At 32.9% G+C, this 23,907-nt stretch overlaps 4 protein-coding genes and 1 pseudogene across 6 annotated transcripts; all 5 read left to right on the forward strand.

Moving 5' to 3' along the window:
* Positions 1-4,915: 4,915 nt before the first annotated feature.
* LOC106369771 lies at positions 4,916-7,276 on the forward strand (annotated as a pseudogene).
* Positions 7,277-13,599: 6,323 nt separating this feature from the next.
* Positions 13,600-17,823, forward strand: LOC125577757 (glucan endo-1,3-beta-glucosidase 8-like). Of its 2 annotated transcripts, XR_007316139.1 has the most exons (5): positions 13,600-14,329; positions 14,794-15,250; positions 15,348-15,550; positions 15,980-17,416; positions 17,506-17,823. XR_007316139.1 is itself a non-coding variant. In XM_048739502.1 (4 exons), exons 1-4 carry the CDS (start codon positions 13,983-13,985, stop codon positions 16,428-16,430), a joined length of 1,458 nt encoding a protein of 485 aa, XP_048595459.1. In that variant the 5' UTR covers positions 13,600-13,982; the 3' UTR covers positions 16,431-17,823. The 2 variants fall into 2 exon arrangements, 1 of the variants encoding a protein (XP_048595459.1); XM_048739502.1 differs by having other exon boundaries at positions 15,980-17,823.
* LOC125577758 (CLAVATA3/ESR (CLE)-related protein 21-like) lies at positions 17,414-17,823 on the forward strand. The gene has a single exon (XM_048739503.1). The coding sequence runs from the start codon at positions 17,414-17,416 to the stop codon at positions 17,726-17,728; it is 315 nt and encodes a 104-aa protein (XP_048595460.1). The 3' UTR covers positions 17,729-17,823.
* A 2,136-nt stretch (positions 17,824-19,959) lies between these two features.
* Positions 19,960-21,546, forward strand: LOC125577759 (probable WRKY transcription factor 51). Of its 2 annotated transcripts, none has more exons than XM_048739504.1 (3): positions 19,960-20,590; positions 20,676-20,834; positions 21,237-21,546. In XM_048739504.1, exons 1-3 carry the CDS (start codon positions 20,349-20,351, stop codon positions 21,451-21,453), a joined length of 618 nt encoding a protein of 205 aa, XP_048595461.1. In that variant the 5' UTR covers positions 19,960-20,348; the 3' UTR covers positions 21,454-21,546. The 2 variants fall into 2 exon arrangements, with proteins under 2 accessions (XP_048595461.1, XP_048595463.1); XM_048739506.1 differs by having other exon boundaries at positions 19,965-20,590; positions 20,694-20,834; positions 21,237-21,545.
* A 165-nt stretch (positions 21,547-21,711) lies between these two features.
* Positions 21,712-23,704, forward strand: BNAC09G06710D (small GTPase LIP1). The gene is made up of 7 exons (XM_013857094.2): positions 21,712-22,140; positions 22,211-22,302; positions 22,388-22,529; positions 22,600-22,907; positions 22,993-23,046; positions 23,118-23,242; positions 23,323-23,704. Exons 1-7 carry the CDS (start codon positions 22,047-22,049, stop codon positions 23,534-23,536), a joined length of 1,029 nt encoding a protein of 342 aa, XP_013712548.2. The 5' UTR covers positions 21,712-22,046; the 3' UTR covers positions 23,537-23,704.
* Positions 23,705-23,907: the final 203 nt, after the last annotated feature.

The following is a 23,907-nucleotide window of genomic DNA, read 5'->3' on the forward strand; positions in this document are numbered from 1 at the left end:
CTTATCCGGTTTGATGGTCCTTTTGTTTGCCTAACCACATATATTGATCCAGGGTCTAACTGGCTTGGACATTCAATCTGGGCTGGATAAACTAGTAATTACGAAGTTAACCGAATGGCCCAAAAGATATTGTATAGCCAGCACGGTGCAATCATTTTTGCAAACTACAGCATGAAAACATGATTCGCTTAGCAACAGATTAGAAGTCGCAAGGACAAGGCACCATGGAGTAAGCTGGTCTGGTTTCCTAAACGGTGTTCTTCGATATGCTTTTATCACATGGTTAGCGTTTTGAGACTGCAGGCTCCCTACTGGTTAGCGTAGCAATAAGTGAAGCAGTCCGCAAGGTTGTCTCTATCGTGGTGAGTCTACACCAGATGAAACTAGAGATCATCTCTTCTTCGTCTGCTCTTATATCTTTATGTTGTGGCTCAAAGTAGCAGGAAATCTGTTTGGTGTTGTTTCTGACCCGGACTGGGATATCACTATCATGCGCCTTCAGACAGGTATCTATGAGCGAATTACATTTATCTGGCTGAGATTGGTCTTTCAAGTCACCATCTATTTTATTTGGAGGGAGAGTATTTTATTTGGAGGGAGAAGAATGATAGGAAACACAACAACATTGCAGAAACAAGTGGAACAGCTTGTTTGTATGATTGACAAGACAATGTGTGATCGCATATGTCCACAAAATACTATCCGAAGCCGAAGTTGAAGGAGCTGCTTTGTCGATGGTTTGGAGCACATGTTACTTAAAGCTATTTAAACATTATTCTTTCATATCCATGTTAATTTTATAAATATATTGTTTTATGATCAATCAATTTAACATTTTATCAAAACGCTTCGTGTGTGTATGCACATTTGTCTATTGTTGCTTTGGCTGCTGAAATATAAATGTGGAATCCGTAAGGGTTTGTACTTAGTGACTCGGAAGCATAAAAGTTTTATAGAATGTTACTCAGATATTAATTATGAATGTGATATTTGGTTTGAATTTTGACTCTTTTTGGATTTTGTTTGAAGAAAATAAAATAGTGGTTGACTTGTAGGTGTTGAGACAATGAGTCTTGTCCTACTTTTTGTTGTTGTTGTTAGCAAAGTCAGTTATTCTGCCACGTGTTAGACACGATTTCAGTTCTCTGTTTAATGGTCGAAGTATTTGTCGACCCACAAAATATTTGTAGGTATGATAATCTTTAATGCGTTGAATCTGAGTACCCATGAGGTTTTGACATTCTGGTTGTCATGTAGTAGATTGAGTTTCAGTTGATGTAAGGTTTGTATAGAATATAGATGACCACTTTTCTCAAAACCACTTGACGAGACCTAAGTAATAATTTTTAAAAATATTGAGGTTCTTTGAGAAATGTAGTCGTCTAAATTAACATATGTTTGACATAACCAATACATATTTTGACCGTTATAAAAACTGAAGGATCACGATGCCGTGAAATGTACATTTCTTACTAATCTATAGCTATAAGTCTATAACGGACACACGAAAAGTTCGATTCAACAGAACCTCATAACTTTAGAAAAATTAAAATTAAAATATGATTGAATAGAAGGTTCAGTTGAATACTTGCCGTATCTTCGTTCGCCAGATTAGCTTAGCGTTTACCAGGGGACAAATATTTTGTAGAATTTAATATGATGAGTTTGGCTAACAAAGTTCAAAAGATTAGAAAGTATTGTTTTTTTTTTAACTATTGTTTATTTGTTAATGCGTGTAATCATAAATTATCAAATATTTTTTTAAGTGTTACCATCATTGTACATGTAAATTGTATGTAGATAGTAAAAAGTATTTTAACAATAACACAGAAAGTTTGAGACTAATAGAAATATCATATATGTATCTATATAGTATTGAGTTATATAACCCCATAGTATCCAGTGCTTCTATGCCTGATGATATGTCTGAATCTTTGCATGCATGCATGCATGCATTTACATGTATTAATATAAAATGATTTGATCAAGTTTTAATTTTTTTCTTTTTCTTTTGAAACTTATCGAGTTTTAAATTTGTTAAGTAAGCATTAAACAATCTTTCCCTGTTAAATGAGAACCCAAATGTGAATTCTCTTTCATTCATATATCAACATGCAAATATAAACAAATGTGATGGATACATGTATCAACTTAATGATTTAATATATAGATAGATGTTACAGAAACGACAAAAGCATTACCGAAATAGTAGTTTTCTTTGTGTAAAGTCCATATATAGTAGCTACGATAGTTTTAAAAATAACATAGGAAAATCCGGATTTTCATGTCGACACCTAATTTTCAAATCATATTCAAATGCAACAGATGTATTTTATTTAAAACATATCAATAGTAGTAAAGGACTAAAGGGTGCTCACGCGTTGTCGACAATCTCTAAATTATTTCTATATATTTTAAGAAAATATAAAATAAGTTCTAGATGCTCTATACAATTAGAGCTGTATTATAATTAAACAGTTAATTATCCGTACAAAATCACTGAATATTTTCAATTAACTAGTAATCAATAACCAGTTGTTTTATACTATCCTCGAACTGTCGCACATCCTTTGGTTTAGATATACAGTACACTCATATAAAACTATCAAGTTGTGTTGTGATACCCAATTGTCAATTATTGAGGATACTTATACAAGTGGCAACTTTTAACTCAGATTAAACATAAGTGGTAACTAGTATACATACCTTTTTTCATACGAATATTTTTCTTCGGTCTCCTAAAGAAATGAAGATACATTAAACGTCCACAAGTTTTTTTTTTTATATAATTTTGATGTGATTCCAAAAGTTTTCTAGGTCCAAATACTAATCATAAGTTATTAACCAAATAAAACAAATTACATCAAATATATACGATTTTGGTGCTTTTGTGCATTAACTCTATGAAAAACCCATATGATAATAATTAGTTTTATCATGGTAATTTAATTTCTCTCTTGTGATATCAGGTTTAACTAACCAAGTTTGATTCAGTATTTTACTTATTTATTTTATAGAAATGACAAGTTAATGTTATTTGATAAAAAAAAAGACAAGTTGATGTTAAAGGCATTAATAAAAAGGACACTATATATATCGTATACGCCTGATGAACTAATTAAGTTGATCAGGTCTTCTGGTTCTTAGTGCCAATGCTAATTAATTAAGTTATAGAATTGCAAGTTGAATGGATGTCCTTATAATAATCAGTGTCTAATCGTCGTGTTAATGCGAATTTAACCAGAGATTAGGTTAGGCACAGATGGGGAAAATATTTATTTAATATTTTTGGATTTCCTTTGGATCGATCTTGTCTTTTGAATGTCCCTTGGTTAAGAGTCTCTCTATATTTATTTTAGGGAAGATAAATTTATTCTGATAATTGTGTAATAAAAATTATTAAAATGCTGTCAGTACTATATTCCTCCTATTTTGAAATGTGTCATTTTAACCTTTTTTTTTGTTAAAAAGTATTATTTTAAAATTATAATGCAGTTTTTAACTTAACATTAATTACAAATGCATTAATTTTATAAATAATTTAGTCATTTCAAATATTATGGGTCGAACATATGTAATTAATGAAAAAGTAAATGCATTTACTTATTTTCTTAATCTGTGTGAAAATTGTCAAACTGACACTTTTTTGAAATGAAAAATTATTTTGAAATTTTGAATTAGCTTTGAATAGTTTACTTAATAGTTGAAGTAAAGAGGGGAAAATGTATATACTCGCTTAAGCAAAAACAAACTATATAAAGGAAGCGGTTGTTGATCAAAGAAAAAAGGGAAGCGGTTTACAAAATTCTCTTAGAAAAAGTATATGATATATCAGTGTTAGTTGACAACGACAAAAAGTTCCAAATATCATCTTTTAAGTTTATTGAGGTTGGTAAACGTATAAAACATTTAGACCGGAGAAAGAAAAATCGAAAACGAAGAATATTTCCTGGGTCAAACGGTCGAAGACAAAATGAAAGACGAAGCTTGAAACAAGTGGGCTGTAGGTACGGCCCAGAAAAGGCATGTGCTTTGGCCTTTCACCACCACACCGTCCGAACGAAGCATTTGACGTCGGCGTGAACCAACACCGGACTCGTGAGAGAACGCGCTTTTGTACAGCACGGCTTCTCTCTCAACTTGACCTTCAAGCTCACCGATTAGACAAATAATAATATTTCATTTAATGGTTTTACCTATTTTTCAGCAGTTCATTCTTATATTAGTTATTAATCACCGAACCATAATATAATATTTAATATCAGTGTCTTAATGTCTCCGTATTTTAGGAATGTTTGTATTCTTTTTGTTTTAAAAAGTAGTAGTATATGTTTTGGAATTTTCAAATCGATATAAAATCATTGTTTAAAGAAATTTTAGGAATTAGCAATTTAACTATCGTCTAATAAAAATACATAGAAAACGTAAAAATATAAGTTAATAACTTTTTTTATGCAACTTGTTTAACTAAATAACACTATCATGCTATAGTGCTATAGAATCCCCCCCCCCCCCCCTCCCCGAGCTTAAACTTTACTTAATTAGATGTAGTCAATTAGGTTCGTTTAAGTTTTGATTAACAGTTAGCTGTTCACTTACATGTCGATGCAATTAAGTATCATGTCGATGCAATTAAGTATCACCCACAAGTTGCAAAAGTTTCAGATCCGTTTCATATAATCCAATTCATATTGACCAGAATCATCAAAACCAAGTTTCCTTTCGTTAGTATAGTTCAAATTTATAATATAAAGTTATTTACTTTATTTTATAATATACTATATTTAAAACTTTAAAAGTGTATGTTTTACATTCACACGACCGAAACAGAGAGCAGCCGACTCTTTCATTTGGCGGCGCTGAGCTAAGACGAGGGTTTTACACAATAAAAATATTTCTATATCTATCAGCTTAAACCTTATTCTTTGTCTTAAGAAAAGAACATCTGATAAAACTCTCTCTCTCTCTCTCTGCAGAGTTTTCTTTCCCTCTTAAGAAAAAAATAATATTTTTCTTTTTCTTTTTTTTATTTGTGGGTTTATAAGCTGCAAGTTTCAGACAAGGATTATAAGGAGAGAATTGTATGTGTGCCTTAAAAGTGGCAAATCAGGAAGGTAACGTTGGTAAAAAATCCGAGCCTACCACTCGTGAAGATGATGATCACCGGACGTTATCTGACATCGATCAATGGCTTTACTCATTTTCGGCGGAAGATGACTACCTCCTCCACCGTGATAACTCCCTCACGCCTCCTTCCTCGTCTCTTAGTATTAGCAGAGAGAAAGAGATGTCTGCAATCGTCTCTGCTTTGACCCATGTCGTCGCTGGAAATGTTCCTACTCGTTAATACGGTGGAGAAGGGACGTCGAATTCTTCTTCTTCCTCCGGGCAGAAAAGAAGAAGAGAGTTGGAGGAAGGTGGCGGCGGTGGCAAAGACGTTAAGGCAGCTAATACTTTGACGGTTGATCAATATTTCGCAGGCGGTAGTTCTAGTTCCAGAGGTATTTTTTCATTTTTTTTAATAATAACACACGCGTGGACAATCAGCTTAAGTTTGAATTATCTCACGTGTATGTATGTGTATATAAAAGAATGGTGGATTCTCAAAACACAAAAACTATTTTTCCTTCAATTTTGTCAAAACTTCAAATGAATCTTGAGATTTTGAAAACATTTATGATAAATGTTTTAATAAATTTGTGATGTGGTATATTATTATATACATCAAGTGTATGAGTCACATCATATAAAACACAAAATCTAAATATTTGCTCTTTTGTTGTGTTTATTTGTTTAATTTTAATGAAAAAAGTTGCTCTTTTTTTTTGCACTCACGCAATATACAAAATTAACCGCAATTTTTTTTTGCTTTCCTCTAGAAATTCCATGAGTTCTTTTCATAAATGAGTAGTTTTTTTTCCACAGGACTATCGAAGAACCAATGCATATACCAGTTTCCAAGTGTTTTTTTTTTTGAAAAAATGGTTTAATATTTCTTAAATAGTTTACGAAAGTGTGTACTTGATTACCAGAAGACATATACTTTGGGATTATAACAATAAGGTCGGACAATTAACTATAGTGAATTAGTGATGATGATATGCCAAAAGAATCTATCTCCCTCCATTTGCATAAAAGTCATTTTCCACTTGCATTTTGTTTACTACTTGTGCATTGCCCTTTGTCACCCATTTGGCCTAATCACTTTGTCGTAATCACTGAACACTCCTTTTGATTTTGTTTTGTTTTTAAGGACTTTCTCTTTATAATATCATTATTTGACTAGATTTAAAGAGAGTTATTAGTGAGCTAAAACAAAAGTTTGAATTTATATGTTTTATGTTTGTTTGTTTCCAGTGGGAGAAGCTTCCAGCAACATGTCAGGTTCAGTCCCAACATATGAATACACAACAACACCAAATACGAATACCGAAACGTCATTGTTAAGTGGGGACGGACCTCAAAGAAGATACAGAGGAGTGAGACAAAGACCGTGGGGGAAATGGGCGGCTGAGATTCGAGATCCTTTCAAAGCGGCTAGAGTTTGGCTCGGTACGTTTGACAATGCTGAATCAGCTGCAAGAGCTTATGACGAGGCTGCTCTTCGGTTTAGAGGCAACAAAGCCAAACTAAACTTCCCTGAAAACGTTAAACTAGTTCGACCCGCTTCAACCACTCCAACACTATCTGTACCGCAAACAGCTGTTCAGAGACCAACACAGTTAAGAAACTCGGGTTCTACAAGTACCATTTTGCCCGTAAGACATGCTTCGGATCAAAACGTTCATTCTCAGCTGCTGATGCAATCTTACAACTTCAGTTACTTGGAGTTGGCTCATCACCAACAACAATTTCAGCATCAACAACAATCTTTATATGATCAAGTGTCGTTTCCATTGCGTTTTGGCCACACCGGAGGCTCAACGATGCAATCTACATCAACTTCTTTGTCTCGTTCTATGTTTTCTCCAGCAGCAGTTCAACCAAAGCCAGAATCAGCCAGCGAAACTGGTCATCTGTTTGATCTACAGTCATTAGGCAAAGCTAGTAATAATAATAACAACTATAATAATAGCCCATCCTCTTAATTGAATGGTTCATTTCTTGTTTTTCTTTTACTATAGTGTTTTGTTACAGAAAACAGAAAAATTATTATAGTATTTAGAATTTTGTATTGTTTTTCTTCCTTTTTCAGTGGTTATCATAATTTTGTATAATAATCTCTTGTAAGAAAGAAAATTACTTCATATGTTTCATAAAAAAATGTTAACTTTAATTATTTTTTTTCTGCCCAAAAAGTGTTATTTTAAAATTTTAAAGCAATTTATATTTAATTTTAGCTTAATATTAAAATACATGGATCTTATAAATAAATCTATTATCTCAAATATTATTGTAAATTGTATGTTTCCTTATATGTAAATTATCAATGTGCGATTAGCGGAACCATCTGAAGGAGGACACAAGCAAGGTGCTGTTGGGGGTTATACCCCTCTCCCTTTAGTGGACCACACTAGGTGTATCAGTGTTGATGGATGAGTTGAAATTCCCATATGTTTTTTTTACCAAAAGATGTTATTGGAACTTGATTTTATATCTTTGTTTACACTATAGTGACGTTATCGTATTATTGCCTACCAGCTATAAAGCTTTTAAAAACATTATCCTTGGTTCACGATTGTTGTCATGTTTTTTATTCTTGCATTCTCCATTGCTTGCTTAGCTAAGTCTTTTGTTGAGATGTAAACCCTAAATCGGAAGAAAAGGAAAGTCGTTTAATTTCATTTCTTCTTTACTCGTAAGTATCTTGATCCATATCCGCTGCTGCTTATCTCCATCAATTTTGAGTATTGATTCATTAGAAGAAGGTGAAGAAGCTGCGTTGATTTTGATTAGTCTCTGTTCGGTGGTGATTGGATCATAAAGGTCTTCCCATTCTAGGGTTGAGAGGTTGATATGAGTGTTTCTGGAAGCTCTTTCTTCTGGGTTTTGATTGGAATCGGAGGAACTTGATTGGACCGTGTTAGTTTTGTTTGGTTAAAGATGAAGTTTTGGAGGGAACGTGAAAGGGAAAATAAAGGAGAGCAGATCTTAGCTCCATTATGTGGCCAAGTTCGAGTCTTGGTGATTCAGGTAGATTTGTTAGCTTATGTGGAATCAATCACAAGTTAGTAGCTTTATAATAATACTTTCTCTAGTTTTGATGAATTAAGGTTTCATAGGATGTTTCCTGGTAATGCCGGTCTCATAGCGGTAAAGTACTAATCACTAGTTTCCGTTTATAGTATTGGTAAGTAGACTAACCAATACTAATCATAGCGGTAGTGTTTCCGTTAACGGCACAGTTCATTTTTTGTTATTGATCCGCAGATCCCTGCCTCGTTTTGAGTCAGAAGGGAATCAGCAACTGTAACCAACCAAAGCCAAAGAAAATTTTAGTAGCCACGAGCTTGAGTCTTACACCAAGAGGTATGGCTTATGCTGCCCGGTGAAGGTTGAGCCAGCCAAGACATCTGCAGCTTCAAAGCCACAGAGCATTGTTGATTCTTACACAGCCTCCTTAGAGGATATGACAGCTCAAGGAGCACTTGACGTGAGCGTGACGGGTAATCTTTGGGACTTATGTAGGGATGGGCAAATAAACCGAACCCGAAAACCCGAACCGAATCCGATCCAATAAAAATGAATCCGAACCGATCCGAATCCGACGTAAATACCGAATGGGTCTTGTTTTGTGGTATTTCGGGTTATGTGTATTATCCGAACCGAACCCGAATCTAAATGGATATCCGATAGAACCCGAAACATTCAAAACCTCGAAAAGATCTTGTACCAAAGATGATCTCAATTCCTAATATGTATCCAAAATACACTAAGAAATATTGAACATCTAAAATACTTATCTATTACATGAAGGTTGGTGGTTCTATTACATGAAGGTTAATGGTTAAAGATGGCCGTTGAATCTTGAAGTATTTAGATTTTGATTTTGTTTTCGTTAAACAATGTTTTTCATGAGGACTTGGTTTTCGTTTTATGCTTTTATTTATTTGGTTTCTTTTTATCAATAAATATGTTTACTTTTCGTTTGATTTTGAATAATCACGGTTGATGTTCCTTATTTTTGAATCGATTTTACTTAAGTTTTGGTTACAAAATAGGTACAAATCAGGTATTTTAAAACTGAAGAACCGAATTTACTCATGTTTTGGTTATAAAATAGGTAAAAATCAGGTACTTTTAAACAGAAAAACCGATTGGGACCCGAACCCAAAAGTATATTGGGTTGTAGCGGTTCTTTGAAGATTTACTAACTCCGACCCGAACCCGATAGAACTCGAACCGGTCCCGAACCAAACTTTCATATAATCCGAATGGGGCTTATTTTGATAAACCCGAAAAACCGAAACCCGATTAGATAAAACTGAAACCCGATTGGGACCCCGAATGCCCAGGCCTAGACTTATGGCCTTAGAAACAAAGTCATTTTTGTGTGTAATGCTATATGCCTATATCAATTTGATAAGATCATAACAAGAGTCATGGCATCGTGGGATCATCTCCACTTGTATACCATGTTCTATATTAGTTTAGTGGGCAGTTATTTAGTTGACATGTTCTTGTGTATTTAAGTTACTTATGTTTTGTGTAATGGGATATGAAAAGAAAATTGAAGTAACTTGTGTTTTGTTCTATTTAGTTTGTTCTTTCACAAACTCTCTTAGCTTTGAGGAGGGGCCTTAATTGGCATCAAAGCAAACTTGTGTTCTAAGGTATCAAAGGGGTTGATTAAGTTCACTCTTAACAATTGGTATCAGAGCACTTCTATCCTGCGATTTCGCGTCACCGATTTGATCCAGAGCACTTAACTGTGGTATCAAATCACTTTCACCCACAAAAAAAATAACCAAAAAAAAAAAATGTTTCAGCAGCTTTATGATTGTGAAGATTATTACGATCACGTCTACTCTGTTCACGAGCCTTTGTATGACGTATACGATGAAGATGTTGTGATGGACTTCCATGAAGTGCAAGCTGAAATGCTCCGGAAAGTTCATGACGAGCTCCAAAAGATGAAAGTTTGTATAGCGGATAGTGTCAAGCGTCTCGAGAAGACCGTTAATCATATGGTGGAGGTGGTGAAAGATATGAGATCTAGTGAAGAAAAAGCTAGCGATGGTAACGTTCAACAACCTTCTCAAAGATGTGTATCAGTTACGCAATCAGCGAACTCAACGCTAAAACGTGGACGACCTCGAACGGTTCCGTTCCGCAAATGTCAAACTTCACATGTTGGCAAACCAAGAAATATTAGCCCAATAACGTACAGAGATGGTCTTGGCTCTACACGGACCCAAAAACAAGGTACACTGCCTCAAGCACCTTCCATGCGATGGAGATTCCAAGTTTCAGCCTATGCTCTAGATGGTGCAATGGAAAAAAATTCTTTTGGTGGGGAAGGTGGTAAAGGAAACCATCCATTTGATCGTGGAAAAGTTAGGATCATGGAGAAGCTGTTCTCAAAGATTGGTATGAACTTTGGGGACAAAGTTCTTTTAGAGGGTGGAGTATTGATAAGATCATAACAAGAGTCATGGCATCGTGGGATCATCTCCACTTGTATACCATGTTCTATATTAGTTTAGTGGGCAGTTATTTAGTTGACATGTTCTTGTGTATTTAAGTTACGTATGTTTTGTGTAATGGGATACGAAAAGAAAATTGAAGTAACTTGTGTTTTGTTCTATTTAGTTTGTTCTTTCACAAACTCTCTTAGCTTTGAGGAGGGGCCTTAATTGGCATCAAAGCAAACTTGTGTTCTAAGGTATCAAAGGGGTTGATTAAGTTCACTCTTAACACAATTTAAGTGGGAGATTTTGATAATGACTTTAGTGGAAGAATTCAAGTAGGACTGTTATTCTATGAATATTAAGTGATAAAGTTATTTTTAGTCAAATTTGTGGATTGTTCAAGAATGATTTCTGATCGATCCCAAATATTTTTCTGGTTATCGCCTAATAATTTTTTTTTCTAGAGAAGTTTGGTAACTTGTTTTAGCTGTAAATTATGACATATGTAATATTTATATTGATTACTACATTTCATTTCATGTCTTGCGAAAATAGTATGAAAGATAAGTTGTACGGATAAGTTCATATATGAAATAAATTTACGAATTTTAAAGTATTTAAATGAACGGTTGAATATTCTATAAATCACTAATATTATTTTCGTACACGAATTATCAGGAGAATGTGATATTTATGTGTTATTTTTCATTTTAATATGAAATATTTTTTTTTGTCAACTAATATGAAATATATTTTATTTAGGTTTATGAGAAATAATCAATCAACCGCACCTCAACTATCTAAAACATATGACAGCGTATAAGTAAAAACTAGATTTTTCACCCGTTTATCCGTGCGGGTAGATTTTTATTTTATAAATATATAACAGATACTATTGCAAAACTTTCAAAGATATATAATTTACATTTTAGTGTTATATATTGTGTAAATCTATAATGTTATTGGTTATGTTTCTTATTCGATATTATTAATGTATAATGATTTGTTTTATACATTTTATTTTATTATTAATTGTTATTATATATTAATATATTTTCGAGTTTGGTAAAATAAATTCATAGTATGAAATAAACAAATTGAGAATCTCCTTCATTTTTTTTCTAATTTTTACAGACAGATTACAATACATTTTAAAATTTAATTTAGTTATACTATAGAACTGATATTTTCTTAGCATAATTTATATTTCTATGTTATTTATTTTAGTATATTGTGGGATTTTACAAGTAAATAGATTATAATAATATTATATTATTAATTATGAAATCAATCGCTGCATTAATTTAAAAATATTTTAAAATTTTATTAAGATTTTGTTAGATTTTTTCCAACATATTTTATTATAAGTAAAAATAAAATTTAAATTTACAGTTAAAATTTAATTATTAATATCTATATAATTTATAAGATTTTTTAGAAATGTTATGTATTAAATAGATTAACTTAAATAATCAAATAGATGAAATTGATGACATAGACCTAGTATGATTTTTTATGGTATTTTTTTTAATAAAGTAGATATAGAATATAATTATAAAATTTGAAAAATAGCATACACTTTTATTTTATTTTTTATAATAAAATCTTATTTAAATTAATGTATAATAGTATATATTATTAATTACAAAATTAATCAATGGTATTAATTTAAATAAAATATTTTAAATTTTTAGAAAAATTTTGTTAGATTTTTTCTGAATATTTTGTTATAACTAAAAATAAAATTTAAATTTACAGTTAAAATTGATTTGTTATTAATATCTTTATATATTTAATAGATTAATGTAAATAATTAAATAAATGTAATTAATGAAATGAACCTAATAAGGCTAGTATAACTTTTTTTATGGTAGATAAAAATGGTACTTCTATTTTAACAGAGAAGATAATGATAATAGATGTACACGTAAAATATATATCATTGACATTTATCAAAAACCATAATGCAAACCATAAATAAAACAACATACACAACCATCATATTAATATATCTATCTATATATATAAAAATATGTTCGTCTCCCTCCTGTGATGCCACGTCATCAAGTCATACGTTATGGGAGTGACACGTGTCTCATTTTATATTTGGGGCCAAAATAAAACAAAACGCTGTCAGGGGTAATTGAACCCAACACCTCCAGCACTGGTAATTTCTCTTAGAACCACTAGGCTAAAGTCACTTTTTATAAATATGTGGCCGCGAAAATATTTATTATCGTATCGGCTGGAGCCCATGCTTCTTCTGCTTGTGGCCAGGGCCGACACTGAACTGACGTCAAGATGAAAATCGTGAAGTTAAAAACTTTGCTCTAAACAGTTTTGCAATGTTTCCAACCTTTATAACTTGATGCATATAATATATATCAAAATACATTCACGCTTTTATTAGTTTTACTTTTAAAAGAATGTATTTGCAGTTATAAATGTTTTGTGCCAGTGAAGTAATGGTTGAAAAACCTCTATACATATGTCATTTTAAAATAACACCAACTTCTATATATAGTCAATACATATGCCCATGTTATATTCTAGACTAAATATTTTCTCTTTTAAAAATATAGAAAACAATTTTTTTATTCTACAAGCAAATGTTGTAGAGTAAGTATGCATTATACAAAATAATATATATTTAAAATCCATACGCAAAAACATAAAAGTTGATATATGCCTCTTTCTGACACATGCACACTCCACTATGAATAAGAATTAAAAAAAACAGTATTGTCATCAAATTTTATCACAAATCCACATTTGTACATCTATAATTATGAGTTGGACAATTAGTTAATTTGATATAATACCAAAGCAAGAATAATCGAAAAACAACTATACTACCGCATATTAATAAGTAACACATAACAAATAATCAAATTCTTGAATCTTAAAACAAATTTCAACTCGAACATTTAGTGAATATCAAATTAACTAATATCCCGCCCGTAGGGCGGACCGAGTATTAGTTAAACAAAATTAAAAGAGATCTAAACATTGGAAAGGAGAAGTTACGTTGAAACACCTTTACATTGAAAAAAATGTTTAAGTTGCAACCAATTCAATATTATTAGATACTGCTATTAACAAATCGACCAATTAAAGATATACTCTCTAAACTAAAAAAAGAAGCCCTAACTGATTCCAAATCTCCGAAAAATACACCTGTATTAACTCGTGATTCTTCCTAAATATAGAAATTTATTTTAAGCTAAAACCTTTCACTAATAACAACCTAAAAACATCTTTAATTATTAAGACAACAACGACCACCCAAAGACGCATAGAAAATAAATTCACCTACTGTAAAGAAAAACAACACACAGCAATCAATCAAAGAAAGCAGACACATCTTCGAGATCAAACAAAACCAATCTCATTCATCGTCGCCTTCTCAACATGGCCGGAAGGGCAGCAATGCTCGTTAACCTCGGGACGGTTGTAATGACCGTTTTGACCCTGGCTAGTTTTGTCGAAGGCTTCGGTGTGAATTGGGGTAATATCGCATCACATCCGCTGAATCCTGATATTGTTGTTAGGATGCTTAAGGAGAACAAGATCAATAAAGTGAAGCTTTTTGACGCTGATTCATGGACGATGAATGCTTTGGCCGGTTCGGGCATGGAGGTTATGGTCGGAATCCCTAATAACCTTCTTGAAACTCTAGCTGATGATTACGGTAATGCTAAAGATTGGGTCAAAGAAAATATCACTGCTTACATGCGCAAGGATGGCGTCAACATCAAGTAACTTTACTAACATATTTTAAAATTCAGTAGACGTTAATCCGATGTTGGGATCAGTCTTGTCTCAGTTAGATAGATGTCTAGACAACAACTTAAACCAATTAATTAATCCTTTTTTTATCTGATTGATTTAAATACCGGATTTGAGATCATCCTTTTTTTAGGTGATAAATGGCTTCTGCCACGTTTATATCTTAACCTTTTTTTTTTGTTTAAAACAAGTAGATAAATTGTTATAAACAAAAGCAAATTAAGCATGAAGAAAACAAAAACGCTTAAATAGAAAATAAATAAACACCCATATTATAGTTTGTATATTGATTATGAGAATAAAATATTTATAATTTCTTGGATCAATATATATAACCTCAAAATCAGATTTTTTTATATACTAAAGATTTTTTTCTAATCTTAAAAGACATACTGTTTGACTAATTCTTTCACACGATTGCCATGCTATGTAGGTACGTGGCTGTGGGGAACGAGCCGTTCTTGTCAGCATACAATGGATCATACTTGAAAACAACGTTTCCAGCTTTAAAGAACATTCACAGAGCGTTGAAAGAGGCCGGACATACCGATGTAATGAAAGCCACGATCCCACAAAACGCTGAAGTTTACGAATCAGCTAACGACAAGCCATCAGAAGGCGATTTCCGCAGCGATGTTAAGCAAATAATGCTCGACATCGTCAAGTTCTTCCATGATAATGATTTGCCTTTCACCGTCAACATTTACCCTTTCCTTAGTCTTTATCTGAACCAACATTTTCCCGTCGAATATGCGTTTTTCGATGGTAATGGTCAGACCATTCCTGATAACGGAAAGAATTACGATAACGTGTTTGATGCGAATTACGACACGCTGGTTTACGCGTTGAATAAAGCTGGGATTAAAGATATGAAGATTATCGTTGGAGAGGTAACTTGATAAGCAAGTTGTTGATTATTAGATAGGTGTATCAAGAATATTGAGAGCGTTTATTGAATTTGTTTATTTCTTTTTCTTTTATGTATAGGTTGGGTGGCCAACGGATGGTCATAAATATGCGACGCCGAAGCTAGCAGAGAAGTTCTATGCAGGACTTATGAAAAGACTTGCTAAGGATGTTGGGACTCCACTGAGACCTGAGAAATTAGAAGTTTATCTCTTTGGTTTACTCGACGAAGACATGAAGAGTATTCTTCCTGGACCGTTCGAAAGACATTGGGGAATCTTCAGGTAATAGCTATTCAAACGTATATAAATCGAGTTTCTTAAGTTTTTCCTAACTGACTTTGTTACGCTCTAATAGTCTAATAGCATGCATGCGTTACAAATCATTACGGCAATCATTTATCAAAAGATTCAAAACCAATTCGAGCATTTGAGTATTTTTTACAGAAACTTTTTAGTGTTTGATGTGTTTCCATGTTTTGTTATTTCACTATTTCGATGTTCTATTATTCCACTCATCACATTATCATCATTACCAGTATTTATACGTTAAAACTACTATTTTATAACCACTTATGTTATACTATGCTTAAACTATTACAACAACAAAAATTATACTATGCTTGTATGAAGATATAATGAGGAAAAACAAAACATTTTTTTTTGAAAAAACAAAATATCATATTCTCGTTATATTCAATATATTTTCAACAGATACGATGGAACACCGAAGTTTATGCTAGATTTCACGGGACAAGGACGCAAGATCGTACCCGTGGCAGCGAAAGGTGTGCAATACTTAGATAAGCAATGGTGCGTTGTGAACAAAGACACGATCAATCTAGATGAAGTTGGTCCGGACCTAGACTATGCGTGTTACCATGGTGACTGCACCGCCATGCTTTACGGGTCCACATGTAGTAACCTCGACAAAATCCAAAACATATCATACGCATTTAACATGTTTTTCCAGATTCAGGGCCAAGACGTTAGGGCTTGTGATTTCAGAGGATCTGCTATGATTACTAAGAACAATGCATCCGTTGGAAGTTGCTTGTTCCCTATTCAGATCGTCAGTGGAAGTGGCGATTTCAGGATCAGCTATGTGTTCGGAAGATTTATTGTCGCTGGACTTATTCTTCTTGGATTAGTTGCGGCTATATAATTTGTTTGTTTGTTTGTTTTTTTCACACTTTTGGGGTATTTATTATATTCCGTTAATTGTTATATATTTTTCGTTTGATAACATTTGAATTAGTACTCCTTTATGTTTAATAGATTGACATAATCAAATCATATCTCATTTGTAATTAATTACTTTTTCGTTTGAGTTTCAACTGCATGCTAAGATTTCACATTCATTCAAAAAAACAAAAAGAGTTTCAATTGTATTCACAAAATCTAGTTGATAAAAAAAATATAATTGTGCGCTTTAACCGTTGCACCAAATTGTTTATTTATCATTTTTGAATCATAATTAAACAGATATTTACATCCATTGTGTTCTAGATATAAAATTTATTTAGCAGGCTTTGTGTCATCCAAGGGAATTAAAGACATTGACATGACGATAAATGTGGGTTGGTGAGAGTACTAAATGCTATCCAAAAGAAAGATGTCTATTTTTTATTGGTTTTCAGAGATGTCTTCATATTTTTTTATTATGCTGTATAATTTTTTCACTTTAACAATATGAGTTATTGACATGCTTACATAACTTTTGTTTATGTAGTTGTTCACATAATAGTTTTAACAAAACCAAACTATATTTTTTTTGTTCTCGACTTGTTATTAATTAGGTTTAAACTAACTAGATTTAAAAGTAGTAGTCTAGCAAATGAGATTAATACATACAAATCTATGATAGTTTCAAATGTATTAATACACAAATATTTATTCTTGTACGAAATGATAAGCTGTGATAATTGTGTAGTCATATCACTGCCAGATTTCATGTAATGAATGCTGCTGCTGACCATTCTACTTCTCTCCTTATTCCTCTACAATTCTCCTACTTTTACTTAATTATCTTAAGACTCAAGAAGGAGAAGGAGAAGGATCTTTGTTCAAAAACAAAAAAGAGGAAGGATCAAGATTTGAGAGAGATACTCGAGCTTCTATATTTTTTCCCCTTTTCAATTTTGTAATATGGTAATTTTGTCTTCACTATATGCTATTAAGCGAGATGTTTTAATATCTCTAGTCTTTACAACCTTGATTTTAATTTTGTCACGTTCAAGTTCGATCCAAGCTGGAAGATCCAACACTACAAAAAGAAATCATAATCCGAGCGTTGGTCAATTACAATACTACAAGAATCATCACGAGTCTGTAACCGTGGAGAAGATGTCAGTGTTTGATAAATTCAGGCGAGGATCGTCTAAAGTTCGGAGAAAGATTGTTGGCAACGAAGAAGAGAAGCGATTTATCCCCGCCGGTCCAAATCCTCTTCACAACAAGTAGATTAACGAGAGATGCAAAACATACTTCCCCTTCGTATATGTTAGTTTGATTTTAAGATTAATATTTTCTAATAAATAGAAAGCATTTTTGCAATATTTACAATTTCATTCCTCGTTGGATTGATAATTTAATCCGAGCGGTACAAAATTAGCTTAAAGGTTGTGTATGATCAAGACAAAAGTTCTAATTAAAGTTAGTATGAATCGTAGTACAAAATTAGAAATAAATTAAACAAGAAATACAAAAATTAACAGAAAAAGGTTGGATTCTTTGTTTGAGATGGGGTATCAATTCCATATGGGACTTGTCTTGAAAAAATCCAAGGTTCGATCATATCTCTTGGATTGTAAACACTTAACATGTGTTATTTAAAAAAAAAATATAACCATTTGATATATTAGGTTTAATAGCTGATTGTGGCTAATCTGATAACCATATGTTTCAACACTTGTTGATGTGTTTTCTAATGCACTTCTATATGATATTTTATTTTTGATTAGCATCGCATAGTATATACACAAATAAGAAAGTAATTACAAAAACATTTAATAATTTATTTTGTATAGAAATCTTCAAATCTACTATAAAGTATAAAAATTATATTCCATCCGTTTCATAAAAATGTTACTTTGACATTTTCACACAAATAAAAAAAATGATTAAAACACATTTAAGTTTTTATTAATTACACTTATTCAATCAATAATATTTGAGAAAACTGAAATTATTTATAAAATCAATGCATTTGTAATTAATATTAAATTAAAAATTAAATTGAAATTCTAAATTGATACGTTTTTGTAATAAAAAAAATGTTAAAGTGATATTTAATATGAAACATAGTGAACAGATTATAAGAACAGATATTTAAGAGTCCGTTCTTAGTTTTTTTAGTTAAAAATTAAGAAACGGTTTCTTATATTCCACTAAGAACTTCACCATAAAAAAACTTCATTAATCATGTTGCTAACTTCAAAATAAATGTTTCGATTAAATAAAAAAATCAAACTTTGGAACTTTCTTCCAAGTTAGATTTCAAGGAATATAAGTGTCGCTATCTATATGATAAATATATATTTTTAGAATAAAGAAAGATGCATTTTTTTCTGCTAGGGTAGGCGTTCATGAATATACCTCTATCACTTTCACTCTCTCTTTTTGCCGGCCTCCATCACTTTCAAAATTAAAAGCAATACAAAAAAATTAACGTATGTAATTTCATTTGAACCTCACACTGGCACATTCCTTCACCCTTGACCAGCCGCCCGCCTGTTTCAGTCCGTCCTTGACAATATAGGATTTAATTTTTCCTCTACTTAAACTTACACATGACTCATAGTTTCTAAAGACGATCGTATTTCAGTTAAAGAAAACCCTACATATTATATTACTAGATGATTTCAATATTCTTAACCATTTGCATGTAATCTTTATACGATTACATCACATGAATTTTCTTATAACAAAGCCACATCACATAATAAAAAGCCACATCACATGTTTCTGTCAATATTTCTGTTTTAACACAATAAATAAAGAGCAACTACTATATTGTGGTTCAAAACAATTAATAGCGGCACCAGGAAATTTCATCTTACCTTCAAGACAAGATTTAAAGACCACTTTGAATCGTTGACTTAGGAAATTTTGGTCATTGTGGGTCAGTGAGTGTAATAATATATCCTTGATACCTTGCTTAGCTATGAGCCATAACTTTTGTAAGGAAACACAACGAATAATAAGAAAACATATATAATCTTTTGTCGACCATAAGAAACACGTTTCCTATCAGAACTGAACTATGTTTGATTTTTAAGTTTTTAATTTTTTTTGAAACATATTGATGTATTTAATTGTGGTACAATCGGATCTCTATATTTTGAAACATATTGATGTATTTTTTACATTTGCATAAATAGATTAGACCGGATAGCCAATATTTTTGCTTTTAAAAGTTTTAAAACCAAAGTTAGGCCAGACATTCAAACTTAAGCTTTATCACAATATCTCTAAAAAGTATAGTTACATTTTCAGAATCCAGTAAGTCAAACATGCAACTTGCATCCTCACTCATCCAAATATCCACGTTACCGAAACACTAACTATGACGTTCGTGGACCTCAAGCTCTATATCCAAAACTCATTACTTAAAGTGAAGCTCACTTTGATCAAAAAAAAAAAAAAAAGTGAAGCTCACTTTTCACCACCATGTATAGTCTCTCCATACGTCATTCTGATGACGTCATCTTCCTCTTCTTTCACACTTGGTGTTGAAGCACCTTCCTAGTAACCACGCTGAAATTGCTTGTAAATGTTTATTAATCTTATCTCTTAATTATATTTCCTTACAACATAAAAATAAAAACTTTCGTAATATATTTATAAGTTTATCAGTGAAAGACACATTATTTCTCTGTCTTCCCTTCATCACTTGCTTTAGCTCTACTAGTTCTTCGTTGACAAAAAAAAATCTACTAGTTCTTAGTTGCTTTAAGATCTCTCTCTCTCTCTCTCTCTCTCTCTCTCTCTCTCTCTCTCTCTCTCTCTCTCTCTCTCTCTCTCTCTCTCTCTCTCTCTCTCTCTCTCTCTCTCTCTCTCATTTGTTTCTGTAAACAAGAAAATGAATTTCCCTCAAAACCCTAACCCTAATTTCACGTTCTTATCCGATGAAAATTTTATTAGTCCCTTTATGGATAATTTCGATTTTGCCAATTTGATGTTTGAAGTTGATGAAGGAGGCAACAATGGATTAGTTCAGGAGGAAAATTCACCTCCAATAAGCATCGTTTCGTCGGAGACACTTACTTGTGATAGCAGCGGATCTGGCAGCGCAGTAATGACGCTGAGTAAAAAGGACTCAACGTGAGTTTTAGTTATATATGTTGGTTAGATTCTTAACCAAACATTATCAGTTTGTATTATTGTATAATGATTTTTTTCTTAATAGTTTTGACTGCATAAACAGGGGAATTAAAGATGCTGAGACGAAGGAGCCGCCGAGTCATCGAGTTGCATTTAGAACGAGATCAAAGATGGATGTGATGGATGATGGTTATAAATGGAGGAAGTATGGGAAGAAATCTGTCAAAAACAACATTAACAAGAGGTAATAAATTAATTAAATAGTTTAATTGCTCATTTCATCTCATTTAGTTGTTGATTTGTAATATTTTATTTAGTTGTTTTTAGAAATTAACATATGGTTGCTTGATACTGTTTAATGGTCCCATATTATCTACCAACCCACTTAACTTGTATCAAACTACATAACTTTTTGTATGTTTTTGTTTTTATACAGACATACCTTTGTAATTGATTAGTGGTAAATTGACTAAAATATCATTCATCATCAAAATCTTATTTTGACTCATGTATCATAGATAAAAACAAAACAAATCGCCCACATGTATATTAATAATACATATATGGAGATCAGTCTGGATTTTTGATTTATAAAAGTAACTAAACTAATTAAGGGTGAATGGATGGTGTGAATATGTATATATAGGAATTACTACAAATGCTCAAGTGAAGGTTGCATGGTGAAGAAGAGGATAGAGAGAGATGGTAAAGATGCAGCCTATGTGATTACAACCTACGAAGGAGTCCATAACCATGAGATTCCCTCACATGTCTATTACAGTGACATGGTCTTGTCTTATGATCATAACAATTGGAACCAGCACTCTCTTCTACAATCTATCCATACATCTCCTCCATCTTGATATTATCTGAAACCTAGCATCATTGTAAAATCTCAATATATCGCCTTGTATAATTTTATAGGTATAATATTAAAGAAGTTAATTATTTCGCAATTGTTATATGGATATGGTTATAAAAAAAAATATAGTTGCTAATGTGCAGTACTGTTGTACTTTTATCGTACGGTTAAAGAAAGTTTCCGCGCCAGTCCGGTTTATAACGGATTCGGTTTGATCCGGTTTTGATTGGGTAAAGAGTAACCGGAGCGATCTATCTCATCGTCTCTACCTTTTGTTCACAACATACGCAGGAAATGAAAAAGTCGATTCATTTCTTCTTCTTACTCGTAAAGGATCTCTGATCTCGATCCAGATCCGCTGCTGCTTATCTCGATCGGTTTCGAGTGTTGATCCTCGGTGAAGAAGCTGCGTTGATTTTCCTGGGGAGTTTGATTAGTCTCTGTTCGGTGGTGATTGGATCATAAAGGTCTTTCCTTTTTAGGGTTGAGAGGTTGATATGAGTGTTTCCGGAAGCTCTTTCTTCTGGGTTTTGATTGGAATCGGAGGAACTTTGATTGAACAGTGTTAGTTTTGTTCGGTTGTGTAAGCAAAAGATGAGGTTTTGGAGGGAACGTGAAAGGGAAAGTAAAGAGCAGATCTTAGCTCCATTGTGTGGCCAAGTTCGAGTCTTGGTCGTTGGTGATTCAGGTTAAGCTTATATGGAACCAAACACAAGTTAGTATTAATGTTCTGAACACATCCTTTGATTTTTTTTTAGGTGTGGGAAAAACATCACTTGTACAACTCATCAACAAAGGTTGTTCTATTCAACGCCCATGTCAGACCATTGGATGCACAGTTGGTGTCAAGGTATAACTTAAAAACCATCTCAAAATGTTCTCTCAAAATTAGTCAGTGAGCTGAAGAATCCTTTTTGTTTGCTCCTTCTTCTTAGCACATAACTTACGGGAGTCCAGGTAGTTCTTCAAGTAGCATTCAAGGAGACTCAGAGAGAGACTTCTTTGTTGAGCTCTGGGATGTATCAGGTCATGAAAGATACAAAGACTGCCGCTCTCTCTTCTATTCCCAAATCAATGGTCTCTCTCTCTCTCTCTTAACTTATATTCATCCTTATTATGTCTAAAACAAGAATTTTACTTACTGCAGGAGTTATATTTGTTCATGATCTCTCTCAGAGAAGAACAAAAACAAGCCTGCAGAAATGGGCGTCTGAGGTTGCAGCGACAGGAACTTTCTCAGCTCCTTTACCCTCAGGAGGAGGTCCAGGTGGTCTTCCTGTTCCGTACATTGTTGTTGGGAACAAAGCAGATATTGCTGCAAAGGAAGGAACGAAAGGAAGCAGTGGGAACCTTGTTGATGCAGCTCGTCATTGGGTTGAGAAGCAAGGTTTGCTTTCCTCAAGCGAAGATCTTCCTGTCTTTGATAGCTTTCCTGGTAATGCCGGTCTCATAGCGGTAAGTAAACTAATCACTAGTCTCTGACTCTGTTTATAGTATTGATAAGTAGCCTTGTAGACTAATCGTTAGTTTCTTCCCACAGGCTGCTAAAGAAACTAGATATGATAAGGAAGCTTTGAACAAGTTTTTCCGGATGGTTAGTATCAATCATCAAACACATCTCCAAACTATCATTCTCTAGACCTGATAAAACCATATTCTTTACAGTTGATAAGAAGAAGATATTTCTCAGATGAACAACCAGCAGCTTCACTGTGGTCTATCCCAACCTCATCATCCCAGCGGTTAGACGAGATCACAAGTGATGAAGATCAGTTTTACAAGAGAACAAGGTAACAACAACGCTAAAAAAAGCAAATATTTTTTTTTGTAAGTGGGGGTTTAGTTGTTTACGGTTTGATTGTTGTTACAGTTTCCATGGAGATCCTTACAAGTACAACAACACGTTACCGCCACTTGCAGCACAAAGGAACCTAACTTCACCGCCTCCTACACTCTATCCACAGCAGCAGCAGCCAGTGTCTACTCCTGATAACTACGCTGTACCGAGATTCTCTCTTTCGAGTTTACAAGAGACAAGCAACAATGGTAGTGGTCGATCTAAGCGAATGGATATTAACGTTTGACATTTCTTATGATGAATCTATGTTGCTTTTGGATCTGTTTATTCTTTTGTTATTGTTCCATTGGTTTCTTTCTTTCTTTCTTTGTGGTTGTAGGTGGTAAAGTGAATATGTGTGTAAACCAAAACCCTCTTTGGATTTGTTCTTATAGCAAACCAATTGACTGTGTTTTTTTTTTGCTGTTGGTGGCTTTCATGTATTAATGTTTGAAACAGAGTCAAAACAGACTGCAAAATGATAATAATGTTCCAAAAAATAAAGAGTGTCATATTTAATAGGACTAATATTTAAGGCTAGCCCAGTAAGACGGCCCATAAAGAAAGCCCAGTAAGAAGCTGACGCGGACACACCGTGTGCGTGTCCGAGCGAATGGG

Source organism: Brassica napus, chromosome A9, assembly GCF_020379485.1.
Source record: "Brassica napus cultivar Da-Ae chromosome A9, Da-Ae, whole genome shotgun sequence".
Classification (NCBI taxonomy): domain Eukaryota; kingdom Viridiplantae; phylum Streptophyta; class Magnoliopsida; order Brassicales; family Brassicaceae; genus Brassica; species Brassica napus.

Coding starts and splice junctions, on each gene's coding strand:
- LOC125577759 (XM_048739504.1), top strand. CDS start 20,349: ATGAATTTCCCTCAAAACCCTAACCCTAATTTCACGTTCTTATCCGAT. Junction 20,591..20,675: donor CTGAGTAAAAAGGACTCAAC/GTGAGTTTTAGT, acceptor TTTTCTTAATAG/TTTTGACTGCATAAACAGGG. Junction 20,835..21,236: donor AAAAACAACATTAACAAGAG/GTAATAAATTAA, acceptor ATGTATATATAG/GAATTACTACAAATGCTCAA.
- BNAC09G06710D (XM_013857094.2), top strand. CDS start 22,047: ATGAGGTTTTGGAGGGAACGTGAAAGGGAAAGTAAAGAGCAGATCTTA. Junction 22,303..22,387: donor GATGCACAGTTGGTGTCAAG/GTATAACTTAAA, acceptor CCTTCTTCTTAG/CACATAACTTACGGGAGTCC. Junction 23,047..23,117: donor TGAACAAGTTTTTCCGGATG/GTTAGTATCAAT, acceptor TATTCTTTACAG/TTGATAAGAAGAAGATATTT.
- LOC125577758 (XM_048739503.1), top strand. CDS start 17,414: ATGGTAATTTTGTCTTCACTATATGCTATTAAGCGAGATGTTTTAATA.
- LOC125577757 (XM_048739502.1), top strand. CDS start 13,983: ATGGCCGGAAGGGCAGCAATGCTCGTTAACCTCGGGACGGTTGTAATG. Junction 14,330..14,793: donor AAGGATGGCGTCAACATCAA/GTAACTTTACTA, acceptor CATGCTATGTAG/GTACGTGGCTGTGGGGAACG. Junction 15,551..15,979: donor AGACATTGGGGAATCTTCAG/GTAATAGCTATT, acceptor TATTTTCAACAG/ATACGATGGAACACCGAAGT.